Here is a 24,757-nt window from a genome sequence, read left to right as displayed (position 1 = left end):
TATTATGGTCTGCTTTGCTGTTCAAGTAAATGGCTATAAAGCAAGCTGGATCTTTGGGCTTAGAAGGACAGTAGGTAAAAGGAGAAACTTTCCAGTCCTGAGGACAGTCCAGCACTGGAAGCTATTTCCCAGGAGTGCGCACTCACTCTGTCCCAGAAAGTGACCAAGATGTGTTTGGATAAAGCCCTGAGCAATCTGGTCTGACTCTGCTGTGAGCAGGAGGTCGGTCAAGACACCTCCTGAGCTCCCTTTGAGCCTGAATGACACTGTCCTTCCTTCTTCTTCATGTTTTCCATTTAGGGACAGCTCTCAGGTTCTCCCTGAGCACAGGAATAATTCAGAGAAGGTCTAGGGCTGCATTACAAGTGCCCCCAAACAGCTCTGACCACAACTTTTGCATCCTTTTTCTGTTGCCCTGACCCAAAATCTTCTTTTTTGTTGTCCTAATGCCTTTCCAGAAAGAACTGCTCATCTTGTTAACCCTTTCAGAGCAGGTTGTTCAAGAGGTGTCAGCATCCATGTAGAGTCTGCACATCAGCCAGACACAAATCCATCATTACAGAAATGGAGACGAGGCTCTTGACCAGCTCCTTGCACCGAGCAATTGGCACAACTTGTCCGCTGAGATTCCAGGGAACATCTGAACTTTAGGAAAGCGAGAATTTTTAGTCCTCTCTGAGCATCCTGGTTCATCTCCTGACCCATGTGGTGCTTCAGGCTGTGAAGAGAATCAAAACCAACTTCTTGACTGTGGTAGTTCCATTTTACATGGTGCCAAATAGGGCAAATGAAGGGGGCTTATAACTCCAATCTCTGCTGCACAGTTGGGACTTCAGAGATTAGAAATATAGGGAATGATGTTGTGTCAGTGCACACCACATAAAGATTCTGGCTTCCTTTGTGCCTTTTCACTAAGCTGGGATCTGTTCCTTGGCTTTCTATGGCTACAAAGGAAACAACTCCCCTATGCCACCTGCCCCTCACACCAGAAAAAGAAAGGAGAAAATGTATGGAAGAGGGATGAACTGGGAGAAATTCTGACCAACAGGTGTATTCCTTCAATAATAAAAAAGGTAGAAGTGAGAGAAAGCACTGTTCTAAGAAGTTCATACAAGAGGCCAACTACTGTAACACAACATATATTTTGAGAAGTGAGAATGACTGCTGGGAGCTTTAGTTCCTCATCATAACCAAGAATACGGAGTGTTCTGTTATGTTTTTAGTGATAGTACCACTATTCAAAAACATCCTTGAGAACGCCGCTGTCATCCCTTGGCTCCAAAGCTCAGCCCGCTCAGTGTTTGACAGGACTGCTTCAAACATCTGTGACCCAAGTCTTTTACCCAAGGAAGGGAAAAACTTCCAGTGCAGGCACCAAACCAGTGCCCAACCTGCCTGGAGAGCCAGGACCGTTGTGCCACACAAGAGCCACCCTGGACAGAAGCTACGGTTAGTGAGAATTGACATTATTTAAACTACAATCATAGAATCACAGTGTTATAGAATCATTTAGTTTGGAAAAGACACATAAGAACATGGAACTCCAACATAAGAACTCCACATAAGAACTCCAACAATAAACCATGTCCCAAAGTGCCACATCTCCACATCTTTTAAACACCTCCTGCAATAGAAGCTCCAATCCTGAGCTGACAGGACACCACTGGCTGCAGTTGGACATAAGATACTGGTCATGGCTGTGAGTTCAGCCCTGGCTGGCAGAATGTCTCACACCCTCACTGAGGAGGGCAGGGGGCTGGGAGATGGGAGCACGTTTCAGTTTCCAGATCCCAGCACAGAGCCCAAACCATCCTGCCCTTGGACTCTGGATCCCATTTCCTGAGATGCAAAGCTGGTGGGACTTCTGTGGATAATCATGTTAAAAGCATGAAAAGTCCTTCAGGTGTTTGTATAATTTGTCTAGGAATGTCAGTTTTTAAAGAAAAATAAAAGTTTAACATGCTTACATTTAAATATCTATAAAATAGTACTCTGCATCTGTGGCTGCCCCTCTGGCAATGACAATTAAATAGGTATTTGCACTATAAGGCTCCATACCCCATCCACAAGCACACATGTAAGTGGTTCAGATGAAGGGTGGTCTGGCAAACGTCACCCTTTGTGTCCCCAGGTGATGGACACTGCTCATGTGCCTCTGCTGAGAGTGGCAGGAGCTGGATCCCCTTCTCGGGACACACTCCTTCCAGGAGAGACACAGACACAGGGGAACTCATCGGGGCTTTACGGCATTTCACTCAGCATCAGTTTTGACATATTGGGTGCTGTCCTGTGACTGCCCTTTCTGCACAAATGATCATACAAACACAACCATTTAGTGAGACATGGTCATGAAGGGGCTGTTATGGACAAGAAAGCTCACCATGAACTCTGGAGAGAGCGAGGAAGTTCATAATAAGCACCAGGAAGAACCAAGAAGCTCGAGGCCTCTTCTGAAGAGCAGGAGGCCTGAGCAGCCGTGATTGGCCATTGTAGGTGTGGGAGAGGGTCAGGGCATGTCAGGGAGAAGCAATGAGATGGCTGATGGCTTCAGTGAACCCTTCCAGCCATGTCTGAGCCCAGCAATGGAAAGCAGTTGATGTCTGCAGGTGGAGGAGGAACAGGAGGAAGATTTTCCTGGGAATACGGAAGGAAGAAAGGCCTCTCTTGGGCTAATCATGTATGGCAGTGCCATTTGCATGCTGTGGGCATGGCTGTGCCTGGGAGATGGGGAACGGCTGCTGCTGGAGTGGCTATGCTCAGTCATGGCCCATGAGCTGACCCTGCTCTGCTCCTCTCTTACACTGCCCGCACTTGGATGGTCCTCAGGAATCATCCATGAGCCTGGTGGATCCATGAGCCTCTTGGACTGATGGGTATGGATCCAAATAGGGGATTCGAGCAAGTTTGGGACTGGTACATTAAGGTGACTGGTGACCATTGCCAGGTGAATGAAAGAAGCAGGATGAGTATGAGGAGCTCACAGGCATTTCCAACTCCACAGAAAACCAGAGCCTTGCAGTTAAAGCAACAGCACTTGACATAAACACCACCCCCAAAACACAAAACACTCACACTGACCACAGGAAAAGCCTTGGAAAACACTGGAGAAAGATCTCCCAGGTCCCAGGGGTCAGGGCTCAGCAATTCTGGTGATGAACAAGCATCAAGGGCTGACATGGCATCAGAGCCACCTCCACATGGCCCTCACCACCTGGAACCAGTTTCTCCTAGTCTTTCCTTCACCAGCCTCCAGGGACAGGGACCTGCTCTGGTTGTTTCCTTCTCAGCTGTGTCAGCGATGGCCCTTCATGGGGTCCAAACACCCTCAGAAACTTGGGGTTTGTTTCTGCCTTTCACTTCATTAGAGGTTTGTTCATTCTCTCAGTATCTGCAGTTCAGGATCATGGCAGCAGAGGGCTCACTGACATACAAAATGCTCCTACAAGCCAATGCTCTGTTCATCATCTTCCTAAAGGCTTCAAGTCCGATGTGGATGATTAGAGAGATTTCAGCAATAGCCAAACAGAGAGAATTTCCATAATAAATAGCAATAAAGCCACATTTCTTCTGTTTCCTTCCCTGTTCGCCCTTCCCTCCCTTTCCAGAACAGGTGGCATCAGCAGCCTCCAGTCCATATTGATGTGTTGCGTCTCCTGATAAAGACTGAATATGTCAGAAAAGTGGGTACCTAAATCACCATATGAGTGAGGAGACAGGCCAGGACACCCCATGATGAGTCACACTTTTCTGGACCAAGAGGTGGATGTTCCTGGGAATCTCAGGTGCCACAGCACAGTGATACTTGTGTTCAGGAGCTGGTCAAGTGACCCATCTCCTGTTCTGTAATGGTGTCTGAGGGACTCTGCCGCCTGCCAGGGTCAGCGCTCAGCCTGCCCGGGAGATCCCATGGCAGCAGCTGTGGGGGGAAGGAGCGACCCCCGGCAAGGCAGGCAGGAAGCTTGTGGGGTTGAAGGGGGCTGTGTGGGTCAGGACTGCTCAGAGCTCCAGATCCCCCCACACACATGGCAGAGGGTCCTTCTGAACAAGGATATCAAGACAGAAACAGCTGCAAGGGAAGGAGTCTGTGCTTTCAGTTTTCCTCTCTTGGTCGTCTGGGTGTGCAGTGGAGATGGGGATTTATTTCTGTCTTTGGAGAAGACACTGAGACCCCAGGTCTCGTTAGGACGTGTCTGAGCTGCTCCTGAGCCCCTGCACACACAGAGCTGCCCCTGGGCAGTGCCAGGAGGCGTGAGCAGGACAGAGCTGAGCACACAGCGGGTGGGACGATGTCTGTGACACTGACAGGGAGCAGACCAGGGACAGACACACAGCTGCAGGCAGCACAGACATAGGCAGGGAGAGTTAACTGCTACCAGATATGCCTACGGACGGGATTTAGGAACCCCTCTGTAATCCCTTTTAGTGCAGACACATTTCTCAGTGCAACCCCTGGTCTCCTCTCCTCCCCAGCAGACCCTCTGCCCCAAAGCCATGGGGTCCAGGTCATGAGTCTCCACCTCAGCAGTTGGACCTCCAGGTGAAGGTTTCCTGGAACGGGGTACTCAAAAAAGGTACTAAAAGTACTTGCTCTCCATTTTCATTATGTGAGTGGCAGCAGCCACTTCTCCCGGGTCAGGAGAAGGTTCCACAGCATGTCCGTCTGCCTTTCTGTCCTTGCTTTATTTTCTGGTAGCACTGCAGTGTCCTTCCCTGTTTCTCCACCTGTCCCTGGTGCTCTTGTCCTCTGGTGTTGGGGTGTGAGTGTGGGTCACTTTTTGTTCTGATACCAACACATGGGGTCTTGACCCATTGGTGTGTTCATGGAAACCAGATGCCCAAGCTGCATTGTAAACTGTGATGAACTGTTTTTTTCAGTTGGTAGAAACAGAATGAGCGGAAACATCCCTCCATCAGGTAGGGGGTTTTCCATGAGAAATAGCATGTTTATTTTCATCAGAGAAGTCTCCCCTAACAGGTAACTGTCTTTCCTCCTTGCACAGGTCCTCATGCCCACAGGCAGCCAATGTCCAACAGCAGCTCCATCACCCAGTTCCTCCTCCTGCCCTTCACAGACACACGGGAGCTGCAGCTCTTGCACTTCTGGCTCTTCCTGGGCATCTACCTGGCTGCCCTCCTGGACAACGGCCTCATCATCACCACCATAGCCTGGGACCAGCACCTCCACACCCCCATGTACTTCTTCCTGCTCAACCTCGCCATCCCCGACCTGGGCTCCATCTCTATCACTGTCCCTAAGTCCTTGGCTAACTCTTTGTGGGATACCAGGGTCATTTCCTACACAGGATGTGCTACACAACTCTTTGTGTTTGGCTTTTTAGCTTCAGCAGAGTTTTACCTTCTCACCATCATGTCATACGACCGCTACATTGCCATCTGCAAACCCCTGCACTACGGGACCCTCCTGGGCAGCAGAGCTTGTGTCCACATGGCAGCAGCTGCCTGGGCCACTGGGTTTCTCTATTCTCTGCTGCACACGGCCAATACATTTTCACTGCCCCTGTGCAAGGGCAATGCCCTGGGCCAGTTCTTCTGTGAAATCCTCCAGATCCTCAAGCTCTCCTGCTCACACTCCTACGTCAGGGAACTTGGGCTTCTCATGTTTAGTGCTTTTTTTTGGGGAGGATGTTTTGTGTTCATCGTGGTATCCTATGTGCAGATCTTGAGGGCTGTGCTGAGGATCCCCTCTGAGCAGGGATGGCACAAAGCCTTTTCCACCTGCCTCCCTCACCTGGCCGTGGTCTCTCTGTTCCTCAGCACTGCCATGTTTGCCTACTTGAAACCGTCATCCATTTCCTTCCCATCCCTGGACCTGTTGGTGTCTGTTCTGTACTCAGTGGTGCCTCCAGCAGTGAACCCCCTCATCTACAGCATGAGGAACAGGGAACTCAAGGAGTCTATAAGGAAAGTGATGACTGTTCTCTTTTCAAAAGCTGTCATGAAGTGACCTCCTGCTTCTGCATGTCACTCATAATGTAATGCATTACTAGTTCAACCTGAGTTTTGTAGCTTTTGTGTTTGTTTTATTTCTTTTTGTTTTCTTTTTTTGTTTTGTTTTGGTTTTTTTCTCTTCAGTATTTGCTTTTCTTGCTTTTATTAATGCTATCCACAAGCAAAATTATTTGTCTTCTTATGGCTGTGTCCATATCTACCTGTCTATTGTGTCCCATAGTCTTTGTGTAAATAAGGCGCTGTACTCTCTGTGTGTATAAATGAAATAAAGGACCCGGCACTGCCTTGTTTGCCCAGAATCCTCTCTCTGGGATCTCTGGGGCTGCAGGAACCATGTCTGTGTGCTGAGGGGGAGTGAGCAGGAGACACCCTGAGCTGGGTCTTCCTCCCATCCTGACCAGCATGAGCCTGCAGACTCACCCCATGGCCCTGGGCACCACAGCCCACTTGCTCTGCAGAGCAGCACTGCCAGCTCGCAGCTGTATGGAGCGTGGGAAGGGGGGCAGGAACAGCTGGCCAGGTCAGCATAGCTCAGCTCTCTTGGGAAAGGGCTCTGTGGGGAGACGGGATGTTCCAGGAGAAGAGTGGGGCACTATATGTGTGCAGGAAAGACATGGAAAGAGAAACCCTTTGCTGCAGGTGGCAGCTTGGGGCAGGTGGCCCTGGCACTGTGGCCGCAGGACCTTCCTGAGGATCCCCTAGGCCAAATGCCTCATGCTGTCCTGGGGAGCCAGTCTGGACCTGGGTCTGCGAGCTGCCTGTGCTGGAGACCCACTCAGCTTGCTGGCTGGATGAACATTCTCACTGTTCTTCATTCTCACTCGTCCCCACTGCTGTGGGACCAGTTCCAGTTCCAGTGTGGCTGCTCTGTCGGGCTGGGCTGGGGAGAGGGCAGGGGGTGGCACAATTCAGGAGGGGGTGGGAGGGCTGAACTGGCAAATGCCCCAGAGAAGAAAATACCAGTGAAGGGTTGAAGTGTGTGAGTGTGCAGGGCTGGCACACAGCAGGGTCCTCTCCCAGCCAGGCCTCCTGGGAGAGCCCTGAAGCACCAGCAGAGCAGGGGCTGCTGTGTGCCCATGTTCATGGGACAACCTGGGGAAACTGGCCCAGCACAGTCACCACAGACCAGCCCCTCAAAACCACCATTTCCAGCACTGGCCCTTCACCCCAGCTGAGAGAGGTTGTTCATCCCTCAACACAAGGACACTGAATCAGTACGTCAGAAGTAAATGTTTCCATTGTATGGATGAGATATGAGCACGCATATCACGGACATAAGATGAACCTGATTCAGTACAAACACCATGAGCTATTCCTGCAGGTTCCATGAAGACCCGAATGCAGCCCTAGGATGTGCTGCTTGAACTGAGGTCCCCATGTCCATTCCTCATGACGTGGGACATGAGGATGGCCATGCCTAAGGATCTGGAGCAGCTGGATCGTTGGGCTGAGGCCTATTGTCTGAGGCTTAACAAAGCCAAGTGCTGGGTCCTACACTTGGGTCACAACAACCCCAGGCAGCGCTAGAGGCTCAGGGAGGAGTGGCTGTAAAGGTGCCTGATGGAAAGGGACGTGCGAGTGTTGATCAATAGCTGACTGAATATGAGCCAGAATGTTTCCAGGTGGCCAAAGAGGCCACCAGCATCCTGGCGTGTATCAGGAATAGTGTGGCCAGCAGGTCTAGAGAAGTGACTGTGTCACTGTGTTCAGCACTGGTGAGGCCACACCTTGAATTCTGTGTTCAGTTTTGGGCCCCTCATCTCAAGAAGGACTTTGAGGTACTAGAGAGAGTGCAGAGGAGGCGACAAAGCTGCTGAGGGGCTGGAGCACAAGTGTGATGAGCAGCGGTTGAGGGAGCTGGGGCTATTCAGCCTGGAGAACAGGAGATTGAGGGGAGACCTTCTCACTATCTACAACTGCCTGACAGCAGGTTGCAATATGGCGAGTCTTGGTCTCTTCTCCCAAGTAGCAAGTGATAGGACAAGAGGAATTGGCCGCAATTTGCCCCAGGGGAGGTTTAGATTGGATATTAGGCAAAAAGTATTTCCTGGAAAGGGTTGTCAACATTGGAACAGGCTGCCCAGGGCAGTGGGGGAGTCACCAGCCCTGGAGGGGTTTAAAGGTGTTTAGACGAGGTTCTCAGGGACATGGTTTAGTGCGAGAGCTGGGCTGTGGTTGGACTCAATGATCCTAAGGCTCTCTTCCAATCACAGTATTCTATGGTTCTATGATTCTGCCTCAGATGAGAGTCCACAAATCCAACTCAGTTATGGTCACCTGGCACAACCCTGACATTTGTGTGTGTGACTCCGGGAACAAACCCCACTGACCCAGTGAGATTCACCTCAGTTGCCCTGTGATTCTGGATTGTGTTTTCAAAATGACAGTGCAATCGAGGAGGTCCTGGCATCCGTCAGACCCATCTTCAAGAAAGGCAGGAAGGAGAATGGGGGGAATCACAGGCTGCTCAGCTTGTCTCTGTCCCTGGGAAGGTGATGGGACAAGTCCTCCTGCAGCCATCTGCAGGCACTTGGAGGACAAGAAAGAGACTTGTGAACCAAAATGGGCAGGGGAAAGAAAGGCATGTTGTGTGTATGAAATTGTGCCAGGCCTTGGTCATGGTCTCCAGTGGTGTCCTTATATATGGATTGATGCTGTTTGGGCTGAAGAAGTGGATGCTTGGTGGGAAGTTCACTGAAACATCAAGCCCAAATATCATCTGCGATGCAGTGTCCTCTGTGCAGTTAGTGTGTCATCCCCCAGTGAGCAGCACTTGGGCCAAAACTGCTGAAGGTCTTTATTCTCCCTTCTGTGCTGTGATGGAGATGATGCAAAGCTGAGCGAAGACCTTGAAGAACCTCACCTGGTCACCTGCTTTGGGAAGGAGAGTGAAGCAAGAAGATGTTCAGGGCTCTCTTCAAACCTGACTGACTCTATGATTGAACGAATCTTTCCCCTGGACACGTTTTTGAATAGAGAATATTTGCAGAAAAAAAAAAAAAAAAAAAAAAAAAAAAAAAAAAAAAAAGAGGCAGAAGAGGAGATAAAATTGATGTCAACATAAAAACAACAGTTACTGCAAAGAAAGTATCTCCACTAAAACATTTAGAGGGAAATACATTTGTTTAAATTAATAAAAAAAGCATACTATTATCTGGTCAGGCCCTGGGCTATGGGGAGGGGGATGGATGGGTTCGGTGTTATGAGGTCAGCTGAGTCTCAGGCACTCATAATCCAGTCAGAATCCTGTGGCTGTGAAGGGACAGTGGAGTCAGTTCTGTGTCTGGAGGTGATAGCCCAGCAGCAGGGACATGGCTGGGAAAGAACCTCTGCCCAAGGGCACACAGGTCTTACCCAGGAAGAGAGACGGGTTGTCATGTCCATCCCACCTGAGAACATGACGGGACATGGGCAGGGACATGGTCGTGTCTGTCAGAGAAGCTGAAAGGCCAGCAGCACTCATGGGATTTAGAAGATCATGGCGAGGTGACTTCTCTCTGGTCAGGTAAAAGACCACAAGAAGCCTAACGGGTTGGGTTCCCTGCATGAAGGGCAGTTTATGAGATGGTCGAGCTTTTCTTGATAGTGGGAAGAAGCAGGAAAGAGAAAAAAGAAGTCTACTTGGAAGGTGAGGACTGGATATGAGGAGTAAGAAATGTCACTGGAAGGGCAGTGCTGTGGTGCAAGAGGTGACCCAGAGGGAGCTGGATCAGCCCATGGTTTGTGTTCCAAAGAGCAGCCGGTGAGGGTGCAGACACAGCAGTGAAGGTGCAGAGATGCTGGGTGAGAGCAGGTGGGAAGCGAGATGGGTGTCTGCAGCCTGCAGGGAAAGAGGGGCAGGGGCAGCACCGTGTGGAACAGCCTGTGGTGGAGATGGCAAAGGGCGCTGTAAGGCTGGAAGGGACCCACAGAACCCAGGTCTGTGTCCCCTTGGCCAGGGCAGTTGTCTCTGCCACTGACCCCAGGAGCAGACATGTTGTCCTCATGGCACTGGGGCCTCGCTGCCTCCTTGCAGCCCCATGGGGAAGCTGGAAGTTGTTGTCCCAGTGTTGTCCTTCCCTGGGCCTTGCACACCCACATCCCACGGTCCCAGGAAGAGCCCTGAGCCGTGTGTGAGGGACAGGATCCCCCTTCCCATTGCCTGCAGCTCATGGCTCCTCCTTTCTGCTGCAGAAAGCAAACCAAGGGGTTTCTGAGCATCAGAGCTGAAGAAAAGACTCAAAGGAGACCTCATGGTGGCTACAGCTTCCTCATAAGGGGACAAGGAGAGGAAGGTACTGATCTCTTCTCTCTGATGACCAATGACAGTCCCCGAGGGAATGGAAGAAGGGTGCGCAAGGGGAGGTTCAGGTTGGACATGAGGAAAAGGTTCTTCCCCCAGAGGTGCTGGACACTGAACAGGCTCCCCAGGGAGGTGTCACGGCCCCAACCTGACAGTGTTCAAGAAGAGACTGGACAACGTCCTCAGACACACGAGGTGACCTGTGGGGTGTCCTGTGCAGGGACAGGAGTTGGACTCCATGATCCTTTGGATCCTTCCAACTCAGAACATTCCATGATTCTATGAAACACTAGGTCAAAAGTCCATGTTTTCATTGTCCAGATGAGATGTAAACACACACATCATGTGCATGTCCAGTGTGTGCATGTGGTGAGATGAACCCAAGGGAGCACAAATGCCATCAGCTGTTCCTTGGGGTGCCATAAAGGTCAGTGGGACAGAGATGGTGTTCAGGGGTCTCTTCCAACCTGTGTTATTGTAGGATTCCATGAATCTTTTCCTTGGAGATATAAAATGCCCCAGAGTAAATACAGCAGCTCTTCTGAGGAACGTTTCTCCACTCAAACCTTGATAGGGAATCTATCAGATATATTTGATGAAAGCAGCTTAGTTTGATCTGCTCACACACTGGACCACAAGGAGGGTGATGGTGGGTACGATGCTCTCTCTGAACAGGCCCAGAGGACCTGTTTGCTGTGTCCCAGAAACTCGCCTGGAAGGTCGGGATATGGAGAAGAGATTTGGTCTGGGAAGGGACAGACAGGGGCTGGTGGAACTGGCTGGTGTGACCGTGAGACGTCTCTCCAACACCTCAGAAAAGTCCTGGCTCTCAGGGAGGCTGCATGGTCCTCTGAGAAAGAAAATAGCAAACATGACTTATCATGGAATCATAGAACAATTGTGGTTGGAAGAGACCCTCAAGATCTTCGAGTCCAACCATAACCTAAATCTGGCACTAAACCGTGTCCCTAAGAGCCCCATCTGTCTGTGTTTTGAACACTTTCAGGGATGGGGACTCCACAACCTCACTGCGCAGTCTGCTCCATTGCTTCAAAACCCTTTCTCTGAAGAATTTCTTCCTAATATCCAATCTAAACGTCCCCATGTGCAACTTGAGGCCATTTCCTCTTGTCCTATCACTTGCTACTTGGGAGAAGAGACCAACTCCCTCCGTGATAAAACCTCCTTCCTGGTAGTTGGAGACAGTGACAAGGTCTCTCCTCAGCCTCCTGTTTTCAAGGCTGAACAGCCCCAGCTCCCTCAACTGCTCCTCGTGAGACTGGTGCTCCAGACCCTTCACCAGCCTTGTCACCCTCCTCTGAACTCTCTCCAGCACCTCAATGTCTTCCTTGCCATGAGGGGCCTCAAACTGACCCCAGGATTCAAGGTGCAGCCTCACCAGTGCCCAGTACAAAGGGATGATCACTTCTCTAGTCCTGCTAAAGCTCTGATTGAATCAAGGCTTGAACACCTTGGTGTGACCCAGTTGGTGACAGGTTGGACTGCAGACTCCTGAGGTCCCTTCAACCTCAGTTCTCTCATGATCCCATTGTGATGTTGGGCTCTGTTTCAGACTGGAGCAGAGCAGGCGATGATGGGGCAGGACCCACCTGTGCTGTAGGTGACCATCTAAACCAACATCTCAGCCAGGGAACCAGCCAACACCTCAGTGTAACTCGCTCTGGGCAACGTGTGAGGAGTCCTGGGCAGGGCAGGTTCAGAGGGCATGGGGCGCTGTGCAAGACACAACGTGATCTTGGCTTCATGCCTGCAGGCCCATCAGATGTCAGTGGATGTCAATGACAATTAAAATAAGAACTGAAGACAAAGATCCAAAGCAAAGGAAGGTGTCAACATATTTTTTTTTTGTTTCTTTGGTGAGGTGTCTTTTGTTTGGAAAGGAAAGAGTTCTCCAGAAGAGGGGATGGATTCAGGACACAAATGTCTTCAGCTCCAGGGACACAAACACCTGGTGCCAGTGTAGATACCCCGAGAACCCCTGCCCAGGCTCCACCTGCACTGCACGGTGCTCTGGTCTCCCCAGGTCCTGTGTGATAGATGCCAATCCCAGGCCAGCACGTCAGGTACACTGGGGCGCTAAAATGGCCCTGGCTGTTTATGGTGAGAAGCTGTTAGCTATGTACTAAGGGTTGGAGAATATTGGTTTTCCCCTGTACTTCTATTACCAACACTCTCTGATTTCATCTCCCTCGTCATTCAGGAGTTCCCACCTCTCCTGATTCAATGTCCCTGTCCAAGGACAACTTTCCAGCCCTGTCTGGATGTTTGCCCTTCCCAGTGCTCTCAGGTTTCTCCTCCACTTGCTCTTTGGTCATTCAGTGGCCTCTCAACTGTCTGGTTTCTGCTTTGAGCTTCAGGGAGTTACAAACTTGCCCCGTTCTTCAGAGCTCTAATTGACATGGCAGTCAACACGTTCATTGTGTTTATTTCTATCCTCTCCTGTCTCTCTGTCTAAAGCAGTTCTTGTGTGGGTGTCCCTTGTGGATGCTGGACCTCACCAGATCCACTTACACACACAGCTGAGGAAAGTGTTTTGCTGTTGATTGAACTGTGCAGTGTTTGCACAGGAGAGCAGGTGGAGCTGGTGCACAGGAGCTGCAGCATCTCCTGCAGAGCTCAGTGGAGAAGTCTGATGGAGGAAAAGTGATGCAATCTCTGGTGGCCAATGAGGGAACCGGCAGACTGGGGGTGGGGGTGAGGAGCCAGGTTGTCCATACAGTGTCCAGCCTCAAGGACTATTCTCCTGCCTGTCCAGATGTCTTCAGGAGACCCTCGGGATCAATGTCTAGTGTAGAATGCTGCTGTCACTTCTTCTATACACTGGAAAATGAGAGAAAATACCCTTGAAAGAAAAAACCCTCCTTTATGAAATCTTCTTTGAAACCTTCATCAGCAAGTGTCCCATGGAAACCTCTTCAGTTAGTTCTACAAGTCTGGAAGGTTTAAAAAAAAGTACAGAAAGAAACATTGCTCGTTAGTGCTTTCTGCGTTCTAATGAGCCCCATGGCGTATTTGGTGCTGAGTCCATGAACCTCAGATACCAAGCACAGACTGAAGAATCTGCTCAAGAAGTCCAAGGCAGAACAAACTCCAAAGTACCTTGAAGCATTAATGGGCCCCACTGAGGGCTGTTACTGACAAAGCCTCCCAGGGACTCGTTAGAGCAGATAATTGGAGGCAGTGATTGCATCAGGCACAGGCAAAGTGCAGCAGCTCTGATGCTGAGAAAGCCCTTGGTTTGTCTGATGAAGGACAATGGCCAAGCCTTGAGCCCCTGCCCCTGGAAGGGAGATCCTGTCCCTCACGTGTGGCTCAGGGCTCTTCCTGGGGCTGTGGGGAGTGCGATGCCCAGTGCAGGACAATGGTGTGACACTCCCTGGGGGTGCAAGGAGGCAATGGGGTGCCATGGCCATGTCCACCATGTGTCTCCTCTTAGGCCTCGCTGGCAGGGACATCAGCCATAGCCAAGGGGACAAAGACCTTGGCTCTTGCAGGGACATCCAGCCTTGCCAGCGCACTTGGCCATGTCCACCAAGGTCCATCCTGCACTGTCCCAGGCCTGTGGCTGTTTCCCCACAGGCTGTAGACACCCCATGCGCTTCCCCACCTTGTTCTCAGCCCAGTGTGTCCCCACCTGTGCTGCTGTCTCTACATCCTCACCAGCTGTTCCTTGAAACACAAAGCCATGGCTGATCCAGACTCCTCTGAATGACCACAGCACTGTGCTCAGAATGATATTTCTTGATCCTGAGCTTCACTCTGGACCTCCAGAGCTGCAGTTTCTGATGGTTTTTCTTTCTTATGCTGTTTTCCTCCACCAAAAAAAAACCAAACCAAACGAAACCAAACCAAAAACAAATCAAAAAAACAAAACTGCCACCATCTTGGAAAGTGATTTTTAGAATTTCTGAAGCTACTACTGCCCTTTCTTTTCATGGTGTTACCACAGCCACCAACTAAGACCCTGATAGCTGCTCACATCCTGCCCCTAATCCCCAAAGTGGGACAAGGGAGAGAACTGAAAGGGAAGAGAATAACTCGTGGGCTTAGAAAATAAAATTCATAAGACAATAAAAGTAATTATAAAATATTACTACTAGTAGTGTACAGATACTAAAATATACATAAAATAAATGATACTCAGTGCCATTCCCCACAGACCTCCAGTCATGTGGAACAGCTAACCCAAAAGAAGGGAGCGCCCTGGTCCTGAACAGCTGATCCCAGCAAGAGAAAGCAAAAATGTAAACGGCAGAAAGGCCCAACGGCCAACTTAAACACAACAAAATGTCATAAAACTGAACTAACACTGACCTCCCAACAGAATGAACAGAACCAACCAACGTAGCCAGGAAATCTGAACTAACCAGCTGGAAAAGGCATCTCCAGTTTTATACCGAGCATGACACTAATGGTAGAAAATACCTCGTTGATTGACCTGGATGTCAACGAAGGTACTGTCCTGTCTGTGCCCCCACCTATCCATTTGCACCTGGAGCTGCACTCCAGAGAAGTCCTTGTTTTCACTGACAATAGTCCAGGTAAATTAAATACAAATAGATAAATTAAATTAAGAAAATACACTCAGTGCCATCCCCTGTGTAACTCCAGTCACACGGAGCAGCCAGTCCTGCAGAAGGGAGCACCTTGGTCCTGAACAGCCCATCCCAGCCAGAGAGAGCAAAAGGGCAACAGGCAGAAAGGCCCAAAGGCCAACGGCAAAATGGCAGAACGGCAAAAGGCCGAACTGACATCGAACTCCTGACAGGATGAAACTTGTGAATGGAACTGACCAAGCCAGCTGGAAAACCCAAAGTAACGGATGTAACAAGCCCTAGAAGCCGGCTCCAGCTTTAGACTGATCATGGCGCTAATCATGGGGAATATGTCATTGATCAGCCTGCATGTCAATCCAGGTGCTGTCCTGTCTGTGTCCCCTCCTGCCAATCTGCATCCTCAGCTGGATGGCCAAAGAAGTCCTTGGTTTCCCTGACAACAGTCAAGATCTCAGTGAGTTCTGACATTCGTCTCATAGCAAATGGCAAACACTGTAAAGCTGCTAAAAGACAAAATGAACTCTACCCCAGGGAAGAAACAGCGTTACCTCATTATTCTCATAGTAAATGTAAGCAAAAGACTGTACTGGCTGTGAAGGAGAGAGGTTCAAAATGCATGAGGAAAATTAACCCAATTTCAGTAAAACCAGCACGTTTCCTCAGCCTCCCCTTCACCAGACTAAAGAAGTTTGGGTCTCTCAACATCTCCACACGTGACCCAGACTTTCTCTGGCCACACGACAGCTCCTCCCATTCCTCCAGAATGGGGAACCTCACACTGGGACACACGGCTCCAGATGTGACCACACCAGTGCTGAGTCACGATGGGCAATAACTGCCCTTGTCTGGGTGGCCACGCTCCTCCCAGTGCAGCCCAGTGTGCTCGTGGGCATGTTCCTGCTCAGCACCACTGAGAACTGGCTGAACATCCAGGCTCAGAGGGTTGTGACCAGTGGCACAAAGCCCAGCAGGAGGTACCATGAGGAGCACTGAAGGACACCATATCCCCACCCAACATCTCCTCCTACAGGTGTCTCTTGGGTCCCTGGAACCACCTCAGTGCCAAGGGGGAGAGCACGGCCTGCATGGGGTGGAGGAGATGGGGTCTGCAATGAGGGTCCAGGGGCAGTTTCTCCTGGTAGTTCAGGCAGCAACAAGCTGGGCTGGATATTTGGAGAGAGCAACTCTTCCTAAGCGCCTCCAATGGGCATGAGGATGGTCTCCAGTTTTCTGCATGCTGCCTTTTCTAGTGGAGATCACAGAGGCTGCCAGCCCTTTAGAGGACCCAGGACAGGCCTTGTCCTTCCTCTGGTCACAGCTGGACCCCAGTTCTCCAGCTTGGCCCCAGCTCAGGAGCCTTGTCTAGGGGTGACGTTTGGGGTAAGGTTGACAAGACTGGTTCATAAGTTTGTCTTAAGGACATGTGATGAGCACCAGGACTGAAGTACCAGAGCAAAAGGATGTTGCTTCTGGGTGAACACTTTCTTCAGTTTCCAGTCCAGGTCTGCTCCTGTCTGATCTCCCCCATCCCTCCTCTGATCTGCTCTGGTGCTCCTGGCCCCATCCTGTGCTCCCCACAGGGCCCCAACCTGGCACAAATGCTCTGCAGAGCAGTTTGGCTGCAGAACTATGGGGTGACTGCACACTGGTTGTGCTGCTCATTGAGGGACACAGATGCAACTGCATGGGCTGCACTGTCACTGAGCTCATTCCTGGGGGTCTAAAGCTCTGGAATGAGTCCAGAGCATTTCTTGGGAGTCATTGGGTTTTCCGCTCATTTCGGTTCAGCAATGCCTTCCTTATCCTTCAGGTTCCCGAAACTGGTGCAGGAAGACGCTGCCTATCCCCTTCTCAGGGACAGAGGTAGGCTGACCAGCCCTGAATTCTTCAAATCCTCCTTCAAGCCCTTCTTGAAGATGAGCTTGACATCTTCCTTTCTTGAGGACCTCAGAACTTGACTCTGATTCACAGTGTCCCTTTGGCCTCCTGTTGCCACTCCCAAGGATGGGAGACGCCTCAGCCCTGTGGTGTGTCACCTGCTCTGCACTCATCTGAGATGTCCCACATCATGAGGAATGGACACGGGGAGCTCAGTTCAAGGAAGAAGATCCCAGTGGGTGGTTTCCCATGGGCTGTTACTCCCAACATGAAGTGACCTTGAAACATGGTCTGTCTCACAGGCCTTCATGGAACCATCAGGAACAGCTGGTGTCGTTAGTGTTCACCTGGGTTCATCTCACCTCACATCCATCATGTGCATGCTCACATCTCATCAGAACAATGCAGACATGAATTTCTGACCTACTCATTCCGTGTCCCTCCATGGAGGGAAGAACAACCTCTGTGAGTAAGGGAGAGAGGCCAGAGCTAGAAATGGTGGTTAGGAGGGGCCAGTCCATGACGATGCCCTGGGGCAGCTTCTGTGGGGTGTCCAGTGCACAGGGGCACAGCCCAGCCCCTGCTCTGCTGGTCCTGCAGGTCTCTGGCAGGAGCCTGGCTGTGAGAGGACACTGCTGTGTGCCAGCCCTGCACACACACACTGTTTATCTATACACTGGTGTTTGAATCTGTGGGACACTATCGTAAGCATATGATTGAAGATATAAACCATCGTGTATTACCCTGAGGAGATCACCTTTCTCTGTGGAAAGGCTGTTCTGAGACCAGCTCTGTGACACAAGTGCCCATTGCCTGTCCCTGCTTGCGCCCACAGCACTGACACACAGCAGGACGGTGACCAAGCTGCCAGAGCACTCAGGCCTTGCACCAACACCAGGGATGAGAAGGAGAGTGTGGAGTGGAACCAAAACAGCTCTGGAAGAACAAGCACTGCTGCTCCCTGGCAGTGCTGACATGCGAGAGCTCTTTTCCCTTCCACCCATGCACACAGGAACTGTCCCTGCAGCTCCAGAAAGCTCCCGGAGAAAGAATGCTGGTGAAAAAAAGTGGTGAAGGACCCTTTATTTTGCTTGAACACAGAGAACAAGATTCAACACTGACACAGCCACTTGGTGTGAAAAGAAAAGCAGGCAGTGAATTACAAACAAAATTAAAATATTATCATAAAAAATAAAAAAAAACAACCAACCAACCAAACAAACAAAAAACCACCAACAACACAAATAGAGACAAAAAATAAATACTGCACATAGGATTAACCTCCAATGAGATAGAATATAATCTTATGTAGAAGAAGATTGATACAATTTATAGCTTCAGAAGAAATCCAGTCATCAGTTTCCACAGGGCATCCTTGAGCTCCTGGTTCCTCATGCTGTAGATGAGGGGGTTCACTGCTGGAGGCACCACTGAGTACAGAACAGACACCAGCAAGTCCAAGAATGGTGAAGAGATGGAGGGGGGCTTCAGGTGGGCAAATACAGCAGTGCTGACAAACAGGGAGACCACGGCCAGGTGAGGGAGGCAGGTGGAAAAGGCTTTGTGCCGTCCCTGCTCAGAGGGAATCCTCAGCACGGCCCTCAAGATCTGCACATAGGACACCACAATGAACACCAAACACATAAAAACTAAAGATCCATTAAACAGAATAAGCCCAAGTTCCCTGAGGTAGGTGCCCGAGCAGGAGAGCTTGAGTATCTGTGGGATTTCACAGAAGAACTGTCCCAGGGCATTGCCCTTGCACAGGGGCAGTGAAAATGTATTGGCTGTGTGCAGCAGAGCATTGAGAAACCCAGCGGCCCAGGCAGCTGCTGCCATGTGGACACAAGCTCTGCTGCCCAGGAGGGTCCCGTAGTGCAGGGGTTTGCAGATGGCAACGTAGCGGTCGTACGACATGACGGTGAGAAGAGAATACTCTGCACCAAACAAGAAAAATACAAAGAAGACCTGGGCAGCACATCCTGCAAAGGAAATGACCCTGGAATCCCACAGAGAGTTGTCCATGGATTTGGGGACCGTGATGGAGATGGAGCCCAGGTCGAGGAGGGCAAGGTTGAGCAGGAAGAAGTACATGGGGGTGTGGAGGTGCTGGTCCCAGGCTATGGTGGTGATGATGAGGCCGTTGCCCAGGAGGGCAGCCAGGTAGATGCCCAGGAAGAGCCAGAAGTGCAAGAGCTGCAGCTCCCGTGTGTCTGTGAACGGCAGGAGGAGGAACTGGGTGATGGAGCTGCTGTTGGACATTGGCTGCCTCTGGGCATGAGGACCTGTCATAGGAGGAAAAGACAGTGACAAGTTAGGGGTGACTTCTCTGAGGAAAATAAACATGTTATTTCCCATGGAAAACCACCTCCCTGATGGAGGGATGTTTCAGCTCATTCTCTCATTCAGGGGGTCCTGAATCCCCTCTCCAGCATTTCTCGTCCATCTCCTTCTCCCTGCCCATGTCTGTGCTGCCTGCAGCTGTGTGTCTGTCCCTGGTCTGCTCCCTGTCAGTGTCACAGACCCCGTCCCACCCGCTGTGTGCTCAGCTCTGTCCTGCTTACACCTCCTGGCACTGCCCAAGGGCAGCTCTGTGTGTGCAGGGGCTCAGGAGCAGCTCAGACACATGCTAACAAGAACTGGGGTCTCAGTGTCTGCTCCAAAGAGAGAAATAAATCCCCATCTCTCACTGCACATCCAGACGAGCAAGAGTGGAAAACTGAAAGCACAGACTCCTTCCCTGGCAGCTGTTGCTGTCTTGATGTCCTTGTTCAGAAGGACCCTCTGCCATGTCTGTGGGGGGATCTGGAGCTCTGAGCAGCCCTGACCCACACAGCCCCCTTCAACCCCACAAGCTCCCTGCCTGCCCTGCCGGGGGTCGCTCCTTCCCCCCACAGCTGCTGCCATGGGATCTCCCGGGCAGGCTGAGCGCTGACCCTGGCAGGCGGCAGAGTCCCTGCCCGGCACAGCCCTGGGGTGCAGGGACCCTGCTCTGCAGGACAGCCCTGGGCACCCCTGGGTGCTCCCCCGGCTTCACAGCTGTTCAACATGGCCTGACAAGAGCCCCCTCCTTACAGATCCCACAAGCTGTGCCTGTGCCAGTTTCAGGAGATGCCTCCAGGACCTACAGCTGCACTGCCCTGCACTAGAGACTTACCATGGCAAGGGCTGCAAAGGTTTCTCCTCCAGTGAGCTCTCAGTCATCCTCCCAGTCCTGACCATCCTTAATCTCTCTCTGCCTTGCTCGTCTGCTGAGATCCCCAGGCAGAGCCCTCAGCCCTGCTGCGTGTGCAGAGGAGCTGCTCCTGGGCAGAGCTGTCTCTCTGCAGCGCTGCCGCTGCCATGAGCTCCCTGTGTCCCAGGAGCCCAGCCCAGCTCAGCAGCACAGGAGCAGCACAAGGTGCTTTAATGACCCCTCTGGTGGGTTTGGTGCTGAGTCCATGAACCTTAGACCCTGGAGGAAGGTGATGAAACTTCTCAAGAAGTCAAAGTTAGATTCAAACTCCAAAGTTTCTTGTACTGTTAATGGGTCCCACTGAGGAAACCTACTGGGAAACAATATCCAGGTTTGGTTAGAGAAGAAAACTAGAGGCAGAGATGACAGGTCAGGAAGAGCAAGGTGAAGGCGTCTCTGATGCTCAGTAATCCTGGATGTGTTTCATTAACCAAAGGGCCAAGCCCTGACCCCCAGCCCTGGAAAGTCAGATCCTGTCCCTCCCACGTTGCCCAGGGCCCTTCCTGGGACAGTGTGATGTGGGGCTGTGCAAGGCCAAGGGCAGGACTATGGTCCCACCCCTCCCAGGTTCCTGGCTGGGGACAATGAGGGTTTTGAAGCTCATTGACAACATCTTCTTGACACGGGTGACTGAGAAGGCAGTGGGGTGAGGTGCCTTGTGGGACTTCTCACTTACAAACCAGAAAGAGTTGGTCAGGATGGAACAGTCAGGGATGGGAAAGTGGAGCTGAGGCTCCTGGGAGATGAGAACAAGGACAAGAGCAGGATTTCAGGAGAGCAGGATTTGGCCTGCTGAGGGACCTGCTTGGGTCCTGTGGGATATGACCTTGGTGTCTGCAGTGCTTTTCTCTCCCATCTCCTCCCTCCTCTCTCCCACCTGTTGTTGTGCAGCGTTTTTTACCCTTTCTCAAATACAATATCCCAGAGGTGCTGCCAGCATCACTGAGTGGCTCAGATTGGGCAAGGAGTGGGTCCAACTTGGAGCAACTGAAATCAGCTCTGTCTGACATTGGTCAAATTCCTGTTGTCTTCTCGGAGAGGTGACAACTGTAGCACAGCCACACTCACCCCCAGTTCCAAGACTTTGTCATGTAAGCCCAGTACAGGGTGACAATATATTGTGTGCTCCAAATTACTTGATCATGGGGAAGAAATGGATCTTCTGTCGGCAAGCTGAGCAACTCACCAGTGAATTAGTATGTTCCTATGGGGAACTGTAATTGCCCTGACATTCACTGGCCAGGAAAAGCTGCAGCTGCCAACAGTCCAGGGGATCTTGGGCCAACTGCTTAACATGTCTGCCTGGTGGACCAACAAGGGTGATGTTCACGTGAATCTGGAACTGAGAAACAAGGAAACCCTGGTGAGGGATGTGAACATCAGTGTCCACCTTGGCTGTCATGAGCAGGACACAGTGGGGTCCCAGGCACCAGCGGGGAGGGAGGAAGGCCAGCAGCAGAGCACAGGCTGGTGGAATCCAGAGGGGAAGACTTTGACATACTGGGGGATGGTGGGCAAAGTGGTGACATGGAAGTAGATCTGAAGGGTGAAGGAGCCCAGGAAATCTGATAATCCTTACAGGACAGGCTGCTCCAAGCACAAGAATGATCTCTCCAAGTACCCATGAAAAGAAACATTTATCTCATGAGGCTGCTCCTCTGAACTGATGGAGCTGCAGGGCACAAAGGCAGCACACAGGAGGTGGGAGCAGGGGAAGCTGCAAAGGAGGAATTTAGAAACCTCGTCCATGGATGTGGGGATGATGACAAAGCTGCTCTGGACTTGATACCTGCACGGGAAGGGCAGCAAGATGAGCTGACAGAGCTTCACTTGCAGTAAGAGAATAGACAGGGTGAACGTGAGCCTGCTGCTGAACTTCAGAAGAGCAGAATCAGACAGGACTGAGGTTCTTCATGGCTTCTTTGCCTCCATCTTCAACAGCAAGGTCTCCCGGGACTTGGTTCCTGAAGGCAGGAGTCTGGAGAACACCCAGCAGTGGATGGGGCTCAAGTCAGGGGTGACCAGAGCAAACTCAGACACCGTTACAGAACAGGAGATGGGTCACTTGACCAGCTCCTGAACACAAGTATCACTGTGCTGTGGCACCTGAGATTGCCAGGAACACCCACCATTGGTCCAGAGGAGTGTGACTCCTCTTGAGCTGTCCTGGCCTGTCTCCTCATGCACATGGTGATTTAGGCACCTTCCTTTCTGACATATTCAGTCTGTATCAGGAGATGCAACACATCAATAAGAATTGGAGGCTGCTGATGCCACCTGTTCTGGAAAGGGAGGGAAGGGTGAGCAGGGAAGCAAATAAAAGAAATTTGCCTTTATTGCTATTTATTATGGAAATGTTCTCTGTATGGCTATTCCTGAAATCTCTCCAATCATCCACACCAGACTTGAAGCCTTTAGGAAAATAATGCACAGAGATTTGGCTTGTAAGAGCATTTTAGATGTTAGTGAGCCCTCTGCTTCCATGATCCTGAACTGCAGATACTGAAAGAATGAACAAGCCTCTAATGAAGTGAAAGGCAGAAGCAAACCCCAGGTTTCTGAGGGTGTTTGGACCCCATGAAGGGCCATCACTGACACAGCTGTGAAGGAAACAACCAGAGCAGATCCCTGTCCCTGGAGGCTGCTGAAGGAAAGACTTGCAGACACTGGTTCCAGGTGGTGAGGGCCATGTGGAGGTGGCTCTGATGCCACGTCAGCCCTTGATGCTTGTTCATCACTAGAATGGCTGATTCCTATCGCTTTGGAGCTGGTAGATTTTTCTCCAATATTTTTCAAGGCTTTTCCTGTGGTCAGTCTGAGTGTTTCGTGTTTTGTAGGTGGGATTTATGTCAAGTGCTGTTGCTTTAACTGCAAGGCTCTGTTTTTCTGTGGAGTTGGACATGCCTGTGAGCTCCTCACAACTCATCCAGCTTCTTTCATACACCTGGCAATGGTCACCAGTCATCTCAGTGTTTCAGTCCCAAACTTGCTTGAATCTTCTATGTGGATCCATACCCATCACTCCAGGAGGTTCATGGATCCACCAGGTCCCTGGATGATTGCTGAGGACCATCCAAGTGTGGGCAGTGTAAGAGAGGAGCAGAGCAGGGTCAGCTCATGGGCCATGACTGAGCACAGCCACCCCAGCAGCAGCCGTTCCCCATCTCACAGGCACAGCCATGCCCACAGCATGCAAATGGCACTGCCATACATGATTAGCCCAAGAGAGGCCTTCCTAACTTCCATATTCCCAGGAAGATCTTCCTCCTGTTCCTCCTCCACCTGCAGACATCAACTGCTTTCCATTGCTGGGCTCAGACATGGCTGGAAGGGTTCACTGAAGCCATCAGCCATCTCATTGCTTCTCCCTGACATGCCCTGACCCTCTCCCACACCTACAATGGCCAATCACGGCTGCTCAGGCCTCCTGCTCTTCAGAAGAGGCCTCGAGCTACTTGATTCTTCCTGGTGCTTATTATGAACATCCTCGCTCTCTCCAGAGTTCATGGTGAGCTTTCTTGTCCATAACATCCCTTTATGACCATGTCTCACTAAATGGTTGTGTTTTATGATCATTTGTGCAGAAAGGGCAGTCACAGGACAGCACCCAATATGTCAAAACTGATGCCGAGTGAAATGCCGTAAAGCCCCGATGAGTTCCCCCTGTATCTGTGTCTCTCCTGGAAGGAGTCTGTCCCGAGAAGGGGATCCAGCTCCTGCCACTCTCTGCAGAGGCACATGAGCAGTGTCCATCACCTGGGGACACAAAGGGTGACGTTTGCCAGACCACCCGTCATCTGAACCACTTAGATGTGTGCTTGTGGATGGGGTATGGAGCCTTATAGTGCAAATACCTATTTAATTGTCATTGCCAGAGGGGCTACCACTGATGCAGAGCACTGTTTTACAAATCTTTAAATATGAGCATATACGTCTGACATTCCTAGACATATTACACAAACACTTGAAGGATTGTTCATACCTTTTAACATGAGTATCCACAGAAGCCCCACCAGCTTTGCATCTCAGGAAATGGGATCCAGAGTCTAAAGGCAGGATGGTTTGGGCTCTGTACTGGGATCTGGAAACTGAAACGTGCTCCCATCTCCCAGCTCCCTGCCCTCCTCAGTGAGGGTGTGAGACATTCTGCCAGCGAGGGCTGAACTCACACCCATGACCAGTATCTTATGTCCAACTGCAGCCAATGGTGTCCTGCCAGCTTCAGGATTGGAGCTTCCATTGCGGGAAGTGTTTAAAAGACATGGACATGTGGTACTTTGGGACATGGTTTGGTGGAGTACTTGGGAGTGTTAGATTTACCGTTTGACTCCATGTTCTTAAGGGTCTTTTCCAGCCTAAATGATTCTATGATTCTATGATTTGGGTTGAAACCATTTCAGTTCCATCACCTCCAGCTTCCCTCAGAGGCGGCTGTTGTGTGGCACAACTGTCCTGGCTCTCCAGGCAGGTTGGGCACTGGGTTGGTGTCTGCATTGGCAGTTTTCCCCTTCCTGGGGTAAAAGGCTGTTGAGCAGAGACAGTTGTAGAGATTTGGGTCACAGGGGTTTGCAGCAATCCTGTCAAACTCTGAGCAGGATGAGCTTTGGAGCCCAGGAAAAATGGAGATGCTCTGAAGGATGTTTGTGAACAGTGGTGCTGTCACTAGTAACAGTAACAGGGAACTCCTTATTCTCACTGATGATCATGATGATTTAAATCTCTTTAATTTCAGTCCTAACAGTCATTCTTGCTTTTCCAAGCAGCTGCTACACCTCAGTAGCTGTGTCTTGAAAGAATTTCTTAGAACAATGCTTT

The 24,757-nt window shown here is 50.8% G+C and overlaps 3 protein-coding genes across 3 annotated transcripts in view; 2 read left to right on the top strand and 1 right to left on the bottom strand.

Moving 5' to 3' along the window:
* The window catches only part of LOC308050573 (olfactory receptor 14A16-like), a gene marked incomplete at its 5' end in the record, with an annotated part of 276,539 nt that overhangs the window by 170,686 nt on the left and 81,096 nt on the right, over positions 1-24,757 (top strand). The gene's annotated exons all lie outside the window — the stretch shown is intronic.
* LOC308050749 (olfactory receptor 14A16-like) lies at positions 5,024-6,482 on the top strand (the record flags this gene model as incomplete). Its single annotated transcript, XM_080360889.1, has 1 exon — positions 5,024-6,482. One exon carries the CDS (start codon positions 5,024-5,026, stop codon positions 5,963-5,965), a length of 942 nt encoding a protein of 313 aa, XP_080217015.1. The 3' UTR covers positions 5,966-6,482.
* LOC308050615 (olfactory receptor 14J1-like) lies at positions 17,470-18,969 on the bottom strand (the record flags this gene model as incomplete). The annotated part of the gene is made up of 1 exon (XM_080360773.1): positions 17,470-18,969. The coding sequence occupies one exon, from the start codon at positions 18,967-18,969 to the stop codon at positions 18,037-18,039; it is 933 nt and encodes a 310-aa protein (XP_080216899.1). The 3' UTR covers positions 17,470-18,036.

This window comes from Nesoenas mayeri (assembly GCF_963082525.1).
Source record: "Nesoenas mayeri genome assembly, chromosome: 29".
NCBI lineage: Eukaryota > Metazoa > Chordata > Aves > Columbiformes > Columbidae > Nesoenas > Nesoenas mayeri.
This window is presented reverse-complemented; position numbering and strand designations above follow the sequence as displayed.